We start from the raw sequence: 15241 nt of genomic DNA on the forward strand, positions 1-15241 counted from the left end.
TTAGACTTGTATTAAAACTCTTCAGTCAGCACAAACTGTTCTTCGTTTCCCTTTAACTATAAAACCATAGTCCATTCCTTAAGTTTTTGTGCAAATTAATGAAAAGTTTCCTCTGGCTATATGGGTTGCTGTAATCTGTTTCCACTTATTACCATAACAAAATTTGAGATTTTGCATCTGTGATCTGCTCAAGTTCTGCTTTCCTGGAGCCCTTTTAGCAGTCATAGAGCCATGCAGCACAGAAATAGGCCCTTCAGCCTAGTGAATCCACACCAACCATCAAGTACCCATTTGCACCAATCTTATTTTATTCTCCATTGTTATCATCTCCCCCAGAATTTATCACTCACCTGCATGTGTTTATAGTGGCTATTTCACCTACCGACCTAAATGTCTTTTGGAGGTGGAAGGAAATGAGCACCTGGAGGATACCCATGCAGTCACAGAGGATGTTCAACTTCACACCGACAGCACTAGAGGTCAGATTTGAACCCAGGTCTCAGGAGTTACGAGGCAGCAGCTCTACCAGCTGTACCACTGTGCCATAGTCAGAATCAGTTCAAAGAACAACCACCTTTCAAAATCCCACTATACCTTCCTCTTTGCTTCCTTGTTGGATGGACACTTCACAAAACCTCTCATGGAGCAGATGTGGGAAAGGGAAAATTCAGAGAAATAGAGTAAAGAGTTATAAAGCTCTTTGGCTCCAGAATACTCTGCTCAGGACTGAACCATAGAACCATAGAGCACAAAACAGGCCCTTCGGCCCACCATGTTGTGCCGTCCATCAGACCACCCTCACACTACCTAACCCCTTCCTCCCGCATATCCCTCTATCTCACATTCCTCCATATGCCTATCCAACAAGCTCTTGAACCTGTTCAATGTATCTGCCTCCACCAGCACCCCAGGCAGTGCACTCCATGCACCAACCACTCTCTGGGTGAAAAACCTCCCTCTGACATCTCCCCTGAACCTCCCACCCATAACCTTAAAGCCATGACCTCTCGTCTTGAGCATTGGTGCCCTGGGAAGGAGGCGCTGACTGTCTACTCTATCTATTCCACTCAATATTTTATATACCTCTATCATGTCTCCTCTCATCCTCCTCCTTTCCAGTGAATAAAGCCCTAGCACCTTAAGCCTCTCCTCATATTCAATACTCTCCAATCCAGGCAGCATCCTGGTAAATCTCCTCTGCACCCTCTCCAATGCCTCCACATCCTTCCTATAATGAGGCGACCAGAACTGAACACAGTACTCTAAGTGTGGCCTAACTAGAGTTTTGTAAAGCTGCATCATCACCTCGCGGCTCTTAAACTCAATCCCGCGACTTATGAAAGCCAACATCCCATTGGCCTTCTTAACTGCTCTTTCCACCTGTGAGGCAACTTTCAATGAACTGTGAATATGAACCCCCAGATCCCTCTGCTCCTCCACACTGCCAAGTACCTTGCCATTCACCCAGTACTCTGCCCTGGAGTTTGTCCTTCCAAAGTGTACCACCTCACACTTCTCCGGATTGAACTCCATCTGCCACTTGTCAGCCCAGCTCTGCATCCTATCAATATCCCTCTGTAAGCTCCGACAGCCCTCCACACTATCCACAACACCGCCTATCTTAGTGTCGTCTGCAAACTTACTAACCCAGCCCTCCACCCCCTCATCTAAGTCATCTATAAATATCACAAAAAGTAGAGGTCCCAGAACCGATCCCTGCGGGACACCACTAGTCACTGCCTTCCAATCCAAGGGCACTCCTTCCACCACAACCCTCTGCTTTCTACATGCAAGCCAATTCCTAATCCACACAGCCAAGCTTCCTTGGATCCCTTGGCCTCTGACCTTCTGAAGAAGCCTACCATGAGGAACCTTATCAAATGCCTTACTAAAATCCATGTAAACCACATCCACCGCACTGCCCTCATCAATCTTCCTGGTCACCTCCTCAAAGAACCCTATCAGGCTTGTGAGACATGATCTGCCCTTCATAAAGCCATGCTGGCTGTCCCTGATCAGACCATGATTCTCAAGGTGCTCATAAATCCTATCCCTTAGAATCCTTTCTAACAGCTTACCCACCACAGACGTGAGACTCACCGGTCTATAATTCCCTGGCCTATCCCTATTACCTTTTTTGAACAAGGGGACAACATTCGCAACCCTCCAATCCTCCGGCACCACCCCCGTAGACAATGAGGACTCAAAGATCCTTACCAGCGGTTCAGCAATCTCCTCCCTAGCCTCTTGAAGCAGCCTGGGGAAAATCCCATCAGGCCCTGGAGATTTATCTGTCTTAATATTATTTAACAACTTCAACACATCCTCCCTCTTGATATCAACAACCTCGAGAACATTACCCCTACCAGCACTCCCTTCCGCATCATCAAGACCCCTCTCCCTGGTGAATACCGAAGAGAAGTACTCATTGAGAACTTCTCCCACTTCCGCCGCCTCCAGGCAAATTCTCCCACCTTTGTCCTTAATCGGACCTACCTTCACCCTAGCCATCCTCCTACCCTTCACGTACTTGAAAAAGGCCTTGGGATTTTCCTTAACCCTACTAGCCAAAGCCTTTTCATGTCCCCTTCTAGCTCTCCTCAGCCCTTTCTTAAGTTCCTTCCTCGCTACCCTATATTCCTCACGGGCCCTGTCTGAACCTTGCTGCTTATACCTACGTATGCTACCTTCTTCTCCCTAACAAGTCGTTCCACTTCTCTCATCACCCACGGTTCCTTCACCCTGCCATTCCTTCTCTACGTCACCGGGACATATTTATCCCTAACATCCTGCATAAGATCCCTGAACATCGACCACATCTCCATGGTACATTTTCCTTCAAAAAGGACATCCCAATTTACACTCCCAAGTTCTCTCCTTATAGCCTCGTAGTTAGCCCTTCCCCAATTGAAAAACCTCTTGTCCTCTCTGCACCTGTCCCTGTCCATGACAATTTTGAAGGTTATGGAGCAATGGTCACTGTCCCCCAAATGCTCACCCACCAATAGATCATTCACCTGTCCCAGTTCATTTCCTAAAACTAGATCTAACATGGCATTCCCCCTAGTCGGCCTGTCAACGTACTGCGTCAGGAATCCCTCCTGGACACATTTAACAAATTCCATCCCATCTAAACCTTTGGCACTAAGCAGGTTCCAGTCTATATTTGGGAAGTTGAAGTCTCCCATTATAACAACCCTGTTATTTCTGCTTCTCTCCAAACACTGCCTGCCAATCTGCTCTATATCTCTACTGCTACCGGGGGGCCTATAGAATACTCCTAGTAGAGTTAACTGCTCCTTTCTTGTTCCTTAATTCCACCCATACGGACTCTAGAGATGATCCTTCTACAACATCCATCTTTTCCACAGCCGTAACAGTGTCCCTGACCAGTATCGCCACCCCTCCCCCTCTTCTCCCCCCTTCCCTATCCCTCTTAAAACACCGAAAACCAGGAATATTCAATATCCACTCCTCTCCTGACGTCAGCCACGTCTCAGTAATAGCCACGATATCATAGTCCCCCATACTTATCCAAGCCCTCAGTTCATCCCCCTTATTCCTGATACTTCTTGCATTTAAGTAAACACACTTCAGTCCATCTACCTTACTACTTTTATAGCCTGTATTCTGCTTCTCCTTCCCCAAAGCCTCTCTACCTGTTTGACCTAACTTTTCCCCATTCCCTTCTTCCTCTGACCTACTCCTCTGGTTCCCTTCCCCCTCACAAACTAGTTTAAACCCTCCTGAACCACCCTAGCAAATCCCGCTGCAAGGATATTGGCCCCCTTCTGGTTCGGGTGTAACCCGTCCTCTCTGTACAGGTCCCACCTTCCCAAGAAGAGATCCCAATGATCCAGAAATCTAAAACCCTCCCTCCTGCACCAGCTTCTCAGCCACGCATTTATCTGCCACCTCCTCCTATTCCTACCTTCACTATCACGTGGCACTGGCAGCAATCCTGAGATTGCTACCCTTGAGGTCCTGTTCCTCAATTTTCTGCCTAGCTCCCTGAACTCACTCTTCAGGACCTCATCCCCCTTCCTACCTATGTCGTTGGTGCCAACATGGACCACAACTTCTGGCTGCCGTCCCTCCCACTCAAGAATTCTGTGGACCCGATCAGTGACATCCCGGACCCTGGAACCTGGGAGGCAACATACCATCCGGGATTCATGCTCACTGCCACAGAACCTCCTGTCTGTTTCCTTGAAAATTGACTGAAAATTGCATCATATGAAATGGTAGAACAAGGGGCTTAATGGCCCATTTCTGTTCACATATTCCTCCTGATATATGGTAAAGCTGTATGCATCTAACCTTCACTTGTAATTGTAAAACTTCGATAATCCGCTGCCTGACAGTTTGGAATTCCTTATGGTTTGGCATTTGGTTAACCAGGTGATGTTTGCCACACTCCCCTGCCCACTTAACAGGGCCCCGGTTCCTTCGATCTGTCCAATTGCTAGTGTCATAGAGTCATAGAGTCATAGAGTGATACAGCACAGAAACAGGCCCTTCGGCCCAACTGGTCCATGCCGACCAAGATGCCCCATCCAAGTTTCACCCATTTGCCAGTGTTTGGCCCATAACCTTCTGAACCATTCCAATCCATGTGCCTGTGCAACTAACTTTTAAAAGTTGTTACTGTACCTGCCTCAACCACTTCCTCTGGCAGCTCACTCCACATAGATACCACCCATTGTGTTAAAAAATGTTGCCCCTCAAGTTCATATTAAATCTCTCCCCTCTCACCTTAAACTTATGCCCTCTAGTTCTTGATTCCCCAGTCCTGGGAAAAAGACTGAGTGCATTCTCCTTATCTATGCCCCTCATTCCAGGTTGAGACCCTTTACCTGGGCTGATGAAGGGTCCCAACCTGAAATGTCCCTCCACAGCTGTTCCCAGGCCCTAGATCTCAAGCTGCCTTTCCTACTGGGTCCACTGGAAAATTTATTGTGTAATATCTTAAAAACAAGAATTAAGTATGTTGGAGGAATGTCCATTAGCGCAGCAGCACAAGTATGCCGGATTAACAAAGTTTTACTATAGTTAGAAGGCTCTCTTGGCTGAATCAGCTTTCACAAGATCAGCTCCTTTACTGTCAGAGTTAAGTAACATAGTTAATTTTTCTTTCCCATTTTTGTCAAGGTGCTGTTAGTGCAGAATCCATCCACAAAGGAGCCTTTCATAGTTAAAGTAAGTATCTGAATTTTTAAACTGGCAGAAAGTGAAGTCACTGTCAGAAAAGATCTGCTGTGTCCCTGACAGTTTTGGCTTTAATGGAAATCTGCTGTGACTGTGGTTTCAGCAGCCTGTCCCTAAACTTTGGAATTTCCTCTGTGGCAGATACCATCACTACCACGTTTTCCTATATTTTATGGCACTCTTTAAAGCCTACTTTGGTGACTCCCTATCAAAATCTGTCTGCCAGATGCTTCTGTGAAGTGCCTCAGGATGTTGAAAGTGTTAAGTAAATGTAATTATTTGTTGTTTGGGCACACTGCCCCAGAATCCCAGTATTTGATTACAGGCCATCCAATGGTTTCAGTTTTTACAGACGTTATGTCGATTTTCTCCTTAAGTCGGAAAATACACAAAAAAAATCACTCAATGTGGTAACCATACCTCCACAGTATTGTAATGAATGGCATCAAAATCACATTAGACAGATAAGAAAGAACAATTACTGAAAATGGGGGGAGAGAGAGAGCGGAAACTTGTTGTGCTGTTCATAGGTACAAAAGTATGTATGTACATCAAACTTTTGAAGTTAATATTATGGAACTCATTCGTATATAGAGGTGTCCATGAGTCAGGCATTCGTTATCTGGGGACGGCCTGTAATAGTGCATTGAAATTTTGTGCTCACTATCTTCCAACCCAAGTCATGGATAACATGGTTGCATCTTCGGCATAGACTATAAAAATGAAATCACAAGTCAGCTTTGAAATTAATACAATAGCAAGTGCCTACACAAGTAATGCAGAACTGTTTTAATATTTTTGAATTATTTTATTTATATAAGAGACAGGAGCAGGAATAGGCCATCTGGCCCTTGAGCCTACTTGTGGCTGATCCTCTACCTCAATGCCATTTTCCTGCACTATCCCCATATCTCTTGATTCCCCAAATATCCATAAATCTTTAGATCTGTTTTGAATGAATTCAATGACTGGCCTCCATAGCCACCCCCCCTCCCCCCACTGTATAAAGGATTCTAAAGATCCACCAACTCTGTGAAAAGATTGCTCTTCACATCAGTCTTAATGGCCCTGGATTGTGACCATCCTAAGCTAAGGGAACTGCTGTGCATCCAGCTTGTAAGAATATTGTAAGTTTCAATGAGACTTCTCATCCTTCTAAACGCAAGAATACAGACTTATTCTACTTAATTTCTCTTGTGGCAAACCTGCCATCATTGGAATCAGTTTAGTGAATTTTTGTTGTTCTCTATCCATGGCAGGTGTATCCATTTTTAGATAGGGAGACTAAAGTTGTCAGAGTCATGAGCCATACAGCACAGACATGGGACCTTCAGCCCAACTCGTCCATGCCAAGCAAGTTGCCTGCCTGAGCTAGTCCCATTTGCCTGTATTTGGGCATTATCCCTCTAAACCTTTCCTATCCATATACCTGTCTAAATGTCTTTTAAACGTTGTAATTTACCCTCCTCTACCACTTCCTCTGGCAGCTCGTTCCATTTCTCCACCACCCACTGTGTGAAACAGTACCCCTCAGGTCCCCTTTGAATCTTTCACCTCTCACACTAAATCTGTGCCCTCTAGTTTTAGACTCCCCTACCCTGGGGAAAAAGACCTGTCATCATTCACATCCATGCCCCCTCATGATTTTAAATACATCTGTAAGGTCACCCCTCAGCCTTCTTCACTCCAGTGGAAAAAGCCCTGGTCTATCCAGTCTTTCCTTATGACTCAGGCCCTCCAGTACCAGTAACATCCTTCTGAATCTTTTCTGTACCCTTTCTAGCTTAATGACATTCTTCCAAATGTGGTCTCACCAACATCTTGTACAGTTGTAACATGACATCCCAACCCTTGTACTCAATGCCCTGACAGATGAAGGCAAGCATACTAAATGCTGCCTTCACCACCCTGTGTTGCTACTTTCAGGGAATTATGTATTTGTACCCCAAGGTCTCTCTGTTCTATAACACTCTCCAGGGCCCTGCCATTTACTGTGCAAGTCCTGCCTTGATTTAACTTAGCAAAATGCAACACTTATCCGAGTTAAATTCCATCTGCCATTCCTTGGCCCACATTCCCAGTTGATCTAGATCCCATTGTAATCTTAGATAACCTTTACTATTCACTATACCACCACCAATTTTGATGTCATCTGCATACTAATCATGCCAACTACATTCTCATTCTAAATTTTTAATATATATGACAAACAACAGTGGACCCGGCATTGCTCCCTGCAGCACACCATTGGTCACAGGCCTCCAATCTGGAAAAACAACCATCCACTACCACCCCCCCCTTCCACCAAGCCAATTTTGTTCCAATTGGCTGGCTCACCCTGGATCCCATGTGATCTACCCTTCCAGCCCAGCTGACCATGTGGAATCTTATCAAAGGCCTTGCTAAAGTCCATGTAGACAATGTCGTCTGCCCTGCCCTTGTCAATCCCCTTGGTCACCTCTTTCAAAAAAAATCTCAAATCACATTTGTGAGACACAGTTTCCCACGCACAAAGCCATGCTGACTATCCCTAATCAGTCTTTGCCTTTCCAAATGCAGGTAAATCCCTTCCAGTAACTTTCCCACCACTGATGTTAGACTCGCCAGTCTGTAGTCCTCTGGCTTGTCCTTGTAGCCCTTCTTAAATGAAGGCACAACATTAGCCATGCTCTGGTCTTCTGGTACCTCACCCGTGGATAATAATGCTACAAATATCTCTGATAGGGGCCCAGCAGTTTCTTCCCTGGCTTTCCACAATGGCCTAGGACACACTTTATCAAGCCTGTGGATTTAGCCACCTTTATGCACTTTAAGACCACCAGCATCTCCACTGTGGATATGTTTCAAGACATTGTTATTCTCTTCCCTGAATTCCCTAGCTTCCTTGACCTTTTCCACAGTAAATACAGATGAAAAATATTCATTTAAGACCTCACCCATCTCCCATGGCTCCACACAGTCAATGATGTTGATCCTTGGGGGGCCCTATTCTCTCCCTAATTGCCCCTTTGCCCTTATTATACTTAAAGAATCCAAAGGGATGCTGTTTAGCTTGTCTCCAAAGCTATCTTATGTCCTCTTTTTACTCCCCTGATTTCTCTCTCGAATGTACTCCCACATCCCTTGTCCTCCTCGAGGAATTCACTTGATCCCAGCTGCCTATGTCTGACGTATGCCTCCTTTTTCTTGACCAGATCCTCAATAGCCCTTGTGCACCAGTTAGAGAACCTGCCAGCCTTGCCCTTCACTCTATCAGGAACATGCTGGCCCTGAATGTCCCTATCTCGCCTTTTAAAAGCCTCCCACTTGCCAGACATCCCTTTATCGGCAAACAGCCTCTCTCAATCAACCTTTGCAAATTCCTGCCTAAACAAAATCAAAATCAGCCTTTTTAGGACTTCAACTTGTGGACCAATTGTCGTTTTTCATAACTATTTTAAAACTAATAGAATTATGGTCACATAATGTACATAGTATGTCAAATTTACCTCCACATGCTTTCACTTAAAGGAGATTGCCCATAGTGTAGCGGTTGCTACCGCGAAATAAAACAAGACGCTAGTCGAAGGATTGTCAAACAAGAACTGATTTATTTTCCCGCCTTGTGCGCCTTTTAAGGGAGACTGTTCCCGCCCAATGCAACCGGCAATGACGTAAGTACTACGTCGTCAAGTCTTCCCCGCGCACGGGTTCTCCCCGTCGCTCAGGAAAGACGAGGCCCGCCGCCATCTTGGGCCTCGTGGCTCCGACGCCGCGCGACCCGACTGCCGAGCCAGTTCGCCTGACCACACGGTGAGTCGCTACAATAGCAAATTAATGCTTCCTTGCATTTGGAAGCTGAACTTTGCCATTGTGTCATAGGATACAATGGGGGAAAACAAAACTTATTTCTTTCTTGACGTAATGGATAAAGTTTGGTATTCCACTCTTTTTTCATATTAGAATGGAATTAGATTAGGCAATTTTTTTACCTGTCAAAACAATCAGATTTACTCGGGCAAAATGAATAGTCCAGATAGCTTGTGAACTGGTCGATCAATATCTTTTAAATCTTGCAGAATTTAAAGTATTGTTAAAAGGAAATGAAGAACCATAGTCTTTGTAAAATTTTACAAAGGCTTTATATAAATAGTGTAATCACCTGCTTGCTGAACTTAATCTTCCACAGATAGAAACCCAACTCAATCGAGATTGTAGATTTCTTGTTTAGCTCTGGGATTCAACTTGAGTCTATAAGTAGATTGCTCTTTGGTAAATTCTGACCATCCTGTCGCAAGGAGTCAAACAACATAGAAACAGGCCCTTCAGCCCATCTCATACATGCTGACCATTGTACCCATTTATATTGATCCTATTTGCCCACATTATGTCCATATGGTTCTATGTCCATTCAAGGGCCTATCCAGATGCCACTTAAATGTTGTGATTGTATCTGCCTCCACCACCTCCTCTGGCAGTGCATTCCAGATATCAACCACTCTTTGTGTGAAAACTTACCCTTCTAATCACCGATAAACCTTCCTCTCACCTTGAACCTCTGACCTCCCGTTTTAGATACACCCACCATGCGAAAAGATTCTCAGTATCTACCCTATCTATGTTTCTCATAATTTTATATACCACTATCTGGTCATCCTTGGTTTCCTTTGCTTCAGGGAAAACAAACTCAACCTATCCCATAACAATCCCTCCAATCCAGGCAACATCCTGGTGAAACAACAAAGAATCTGCTGGAGTAACTCAGCAGATCAAGCAGCATCTGTGGGAGGAAATGAATTGTCAATGTTTTGAGTCGAAACCCAGCATCAGAACTGTGCATGAGTTCCTCCAGATATTGCATGACTGTTTGAATTCTTCCAGCATTTTCTGTTTTTGTCTGGTTCCAGCATCTGCAGTTTTATTTGTATCCCATCTTGTATCTGAATTAACATGGCTGTTTGGAAGGCACAAACCTCAATTATTATTTTGACATAAGTAACAACCAAGGAAGACAAGCCAGTAAATTCCATTTCAGTTGCATTATTTTCTTGTTGCTCTGGGGGTGTGGGAGGACGGGCTTGGCATAGGCAGAACTTATTGATGACATTAGTCTTGATTATTGTGATCCTTGTGTGCTTGATTCTCAAAAATGTACACCCAATGTAAATTCTAAGAGCCTGAGTTAGTCTAGTCCCGTGGTTCGTGTGAGGGCATGCGCATAAACCTGCAAAGCATCATCTGGAATTAATTACTACTTTTCTGTTTAAGAGTCAGTTATTTAACTCTGCTAGTACCAAATGTATTATTTATATTGTCATCATGAAAATGACACATACTGTTGGTAGTTGGAGTAATAACATTTTCAATGATAAGCAATATTTCAAGGATATTATATTTTGTTCAACAGATGCATGATTATGGAAACTTCAAACGTGACACAAATACTAGTTTCCAACTCAGTACAGATAGGGTGACAGGTGGTATTAGGGTTGACAAGTCTTCCAGATTAGGCTGGAATCTCTAGAAATTGAAGATTAATCTGGTCATGGTCGTGATCATGACTAACCAGAAGAAAATGTTCACTACACAAACCTTGCTAAAAGGATGCTTGACTCTGCAAGGTTGTTGGAGGCAGATACCTCATGGTGAAACCTTCAGCAATATGCCCATCCACAAGGGCTTGTGGGATTTTTCTTGGATAGTCTGAGGAAATTCAGACCCTATATTGTACGTATTTGGGTTGATTGTCACATAGTCAAATAGTGCTAGTCTCTGTTGTCAAAGTTCCTCACTTAAGAAAGGTTTTGAAACTGTTTGCAGTGGGAATGTTTGGTTTATCACACAAGAATTAAGTGATTCTTTTAGATAATCAAGTCGATAAACAGTTGCTTGTATTAAATAATGCATTGGTTGACAGATGGGCATAAGGAACTTGGATGTCAGGTCTGAAAGCATTAGCCTTGATTATTAGGTCCAGCACTAGGAATGGAATTCACTAGCTTCCAGCCCAGTAGCTAGAGTGCTATGACTGAACCGTTCTAGTATGGCACTGGTGGATAATTACACCAGGCTATGAAACCCCTGAATCACCTATTAGGCATTGCCATTTAAACCATTTAATGGATATTGCTCACTTTATTTCAGTGCTTGTCTCATTTATGAATTGCAAATTGTTCATTGCTGCTTAGTGTGCTGATTTTAGTCAGCCGTATCCTTGGAGCAGTTGGATAAAATGATGCAAGATCAGCAAAAAAGGCAAGATAAGTTGCTTGCAGAAATATAACTGATGTTATCACTTGGGAATTTGTGCTTAACAATATAATAAGCTGAAATCTACTGTGAATGAAGGCAGCATCATGTTGCCTAGTGTGTTGACTGGTGGGACAAAAGGGATGTCAACAGAGATTGTGTTTAAATGATCTATGGTTATAGGGAGAGAACAAAGGCGAGGTCTTGTGCATCTCTGATTTTAGAGGCTTGGCAGCAGACTGCTTGTCCAATAATCTACCAATGGGTTGTGTTTGTGATGAAGGCTCAAATACTACTTGCCATGGCTAATTGTTTTATTTTCTCTTTCTAGAGCCTGCCCAAATGTAGCTTGATAAATCGTGAGCGACAGACGATAATCCCACAGGGTGTTCCATTCATGGTTCAACTCCTGCAATATTACGTCAGTGATGATACAGTCTTTCTTCACCTAGAGCATGTACCAGGTAAGGTAGAGAAACAAAGGATTGCAGATGCTGGAATCTAAATGGGGAAAAAAAAACTATGATGCTGCAAGAACTCAGCAGACCAGGCAGCATCCGTGGAGAAAAGCAGACGGTCAATGTTTCGGGTCAGGACCCTTCCTCAGGACTGACGATAGGATAAGGGGGAGCCCTATATATTGAGCTTCCCCTTTTCCTATCCTCAGTCCTGAAGAAGGGTCCTGACCTGAAACTTTGACCACCTGAAGGGTTTTGTGGAAAATGGAACCATGTTGGAATGAAGTTTATGGGATTACATTAAGTGAACCTAGATCCTTTTGAATGGAAAGAACGAAAATATTGATTGGGCACAGTTCAAAAATTGCTAACGTAGAGGGTGGCTCTGTGGGCCCCTGTGTTAGCCATTTCCGTGGTTCATGGGTGCAGTTAATGTGGAAAGGGATAATTACCTGATGCTGCTTTCTCATCTGCATGAGCCTTGGCTACAGAAATGCTTTTGAGAATAAAAACATGTACCACCACAGAAATGGTTGGACTTGAATAAAAGGAGAACTATGCCTGAAAGTGTCTTATATGGATGTAATAATACGACAGTGCTTGGCTTTGCATCATCCTCCCCAGTCCACCTTGTACACAGACAGGAAATGAAATGTCATCATATCCATGTCCTCTAGTTTACTGTCAGCCATTACGTTTGCAAGAAATTTAAGTTTGGATTTTGACCAAAGCAGACATAAAAGATTGCATGCAACTATTTCACAAGAAAAAGGCAGTCTCTATGGGCTAATCAATGTTTTATTTTACTAAAGTCATTATTTCCCATCCCTTGATAAGAATGATTTCATTCCAGAGGAGTGTAAGTGAAATGCTCCTTTATGTAACTCCTTTCACAAGCTTCAAATGCCCCAAAGCACAGACAATAAAACAACATTGAAGCCTAAGCAACGTTTCAATATCGGAAATCCATCAGCCAATTTGGACACAGCATGATCCAACAAACAGAAATCTGAATCTGTTTCAGCAACGTTATATGAGGAACGAATTGTTACTAGGAAAATACTCCTCTTGAGAATAGTACTATGGGATCGTTTTAGACCCACCTGAGCAATGACATCTCTTTGGCTTAATGTTGGTCAGTGCAGCAGTTCCTCAGTACAGCACTGAATTATCACCCTGGTACTTTGTGCTAAAGTTACTGGTGTAGGATTTGAATCTTCTACTTTTGGCACTGAAACAAACATGTTACAAACTGAGCCATAGTTAACACGTACAGTATGTTATACATCAGGTTATAACTTTCATCCTTTTGGTATTTTTTGCATCGTTGGTGTAGCTGCATGTTTGCCTATGTCTAATGTATCATGTAACAAGTGAGTCTCATTGTTTTCCTTCTTTGCCTCCAGGTGGGAAACTCTGGTCTCAGCTGCATCATTACTGGCCATCCATCACGGAAAAAGGGATGGAATTCCCGGAATGCTCCAGTCCACATCACAAGACCATTAAACTCAAGAACAGCTACACTGCACCCTCTCTCTCAATAACATGTAATGATACTTCCACATTTGCCCCAGTCAGCAAGGAGGGCTGGCAAAGAGAGGACAAGAATAAAATGAGCAGAGAATGCATGATGGAGTACAGCTGCAACACTGATGGGCTCAGAATCCCACAGTCAAAGACAGAACAGGGAGGAAGTGACAAACCACCTTGTCACATGAATGGTGCAAACCAACGAAATGCACACAATGAGTATGCAAACAGGACAAGAATTTGGCAGGGAAATAACAAAATTTCAAAAGCTAGCCTATCAATGAATGGCTTGAAGCAAAGTCCTGAGAGGTCAAGTTTTCAGGTTGCGCATTTTGAATACCGTGGTGGTATAACCTTTGACCTTGCATTCCTTTCAGAAGAGGATGGAGACTTAACTCAAAGTAGTAAAATTATGAATCAAACTATGACCAGCAGTGTGGACAATTTGATGCAAAAAGACCTCTGGCATGGAAAGAGTCAGCTTCTCTCCCAGGGTAAGATTTTACAGTCCCTTGATCATTTTTCAGAGACCAAAGACTCCAGTAAATCTTTGAGCCCAAAGTCATCAAGAACTTGCCAAACTCAGGCAGCTTCAGGTTTATTGAAAGGAAAGGCCTCCTTGGTTAATGACAAGTCTCAACATGGATCTAGCCCAATTAGAAGTCCTGTTAGAGCCACCAGTTTGAATTTGAAGGCTGGCACAAGACAAGGAAGGAAGGGCTCCTACCAAATAACAGTCAATCCTTTGGATACAATTGATAGCAATAACAAAGTCAGTAGTGTTATGGATAGCTCCAACCTGGTCATTGTAGGGTCATCAGCTGTCTTGCCTGCAAGAAATACCACTGTCACTGTCTTGGAGAAGGGCCAATCAGAGCAAAAAACTTCGGTGAGTGTGCTCAACTCTGTACAGCAAGCTAATGGGCATCTGATGTCACCACTAAATGTAATTGAATCTCCATTAAAGTTATTATCATTGAAAGATGGAGCACCTGAAGAAATGTTGAACTGCAAAGATAAGAGTCCTGCAAAGCTAGACCATCAACTTAAACTTCCAGACCAGTTTCCAGTGTCTGAAACCTGCTGCTATCATGAGGGTCACAATTCCAGAACTGTTTCAGGCAAACTCCCATCTTGCAGAGTTGACAGTGCAAGATCCTTAAACAGGACATTAGACTCCTCGGATCCCTGCAAAACAGGGGAAGGTCATTCCTTATCCCCTCCACCACACCATCCAAATGCTGAACAGTCCATCCCAAGCCAGGTTTCCTCAGGCCTGTCAGAGGATCAGATCAGAATCTGGGTGGCTGAGATGGTTCTTGCCTTAGAAAGTTTACATCAGCAAGGAATTATATGTCAGGATCTAAACCCCAGAAATATACTTGTGGATAATGCAGGTGAGTTCAGAGAAAAATACATAAAAGATTTTAAATTGGTATTTCCCACTGCTGCTTCTGTCATACAGCAATGAAATGCTGTTCCAAGTCAGAGACCAGAACATCTAATTTTGATCTTTTTACAGGTCACATTTGCCTCACGTATTTTGGCCAGTGGAGTGAAGTTGAAGTTCAGTGTAACACAAAAGCCATAGAGGACATGTATTGTGCACCAGGTAATGGGGTTTGACAGTACCAGACTGAACCTGGCTGGTGTAGATGCTTTCCTGGTGAAGCACTGGGATGTTTTGTCATGTTAAAAGTTGCTTATTAGCTCACTGCTAATTGGAACACATTTATCAAGGGGCACTGACCACAAAGGTTCTTGCATCTTCACCCCACCAGGGTTGGCAGCTGAGCATCGTGGGAATTAAATTCTGG

General features: G+C 43.6%; 1 protein-coding gene across 5 annotated transcripts in view; it reads left to right on the forward strand.

Moving 5' to 3' along the window:
* Nucleotides 1-15241, forward strand: part of rps6kl1 (ribosomal protein S6 kinase-like 1) — a 43458-nt gene that overhangs the window by 13461 nt on the left and 14756 nt on the right. For 4 of the 5 annotated variants that reach the window (XM_052035867.1, XM_052036027.1, XM_052035784.1 and 1 more), the window contains exons 5-8: nt 5152-5199; nt 11768-11900; nt 13301-14821; nt 14947-15036. In XM_052035867.1, coding sequence (XP_051891827.1) covers nt 5152-5199; nt 11768-11900; nt 13301-14821; nt 14947-15036 — 1792 coding nt within the window. The remainder of the gene's footprint in view (nt 1-5151; nt 5200-11767; nt 11901-13300; nt 14822-14946; nt 15037-15241) is intronic. The other variant, XM_052036095.1, reaches the window with a different exon arrangement.

This window comes from Pristis pectinata, chromosome 1, assembly GCF_009764475.1.
Source record: "Pristis pectinata isolate sPriPec2 chromosome 1, sPriPec2.1.pri, whole genome shotgun sequence".
Lineage (NCBI taxonomy): Eukaryota > Metazoa > Chordata > Chondrichthyes > Rhinopristiformes > Pristidae > Pristis > Pristis pectinata.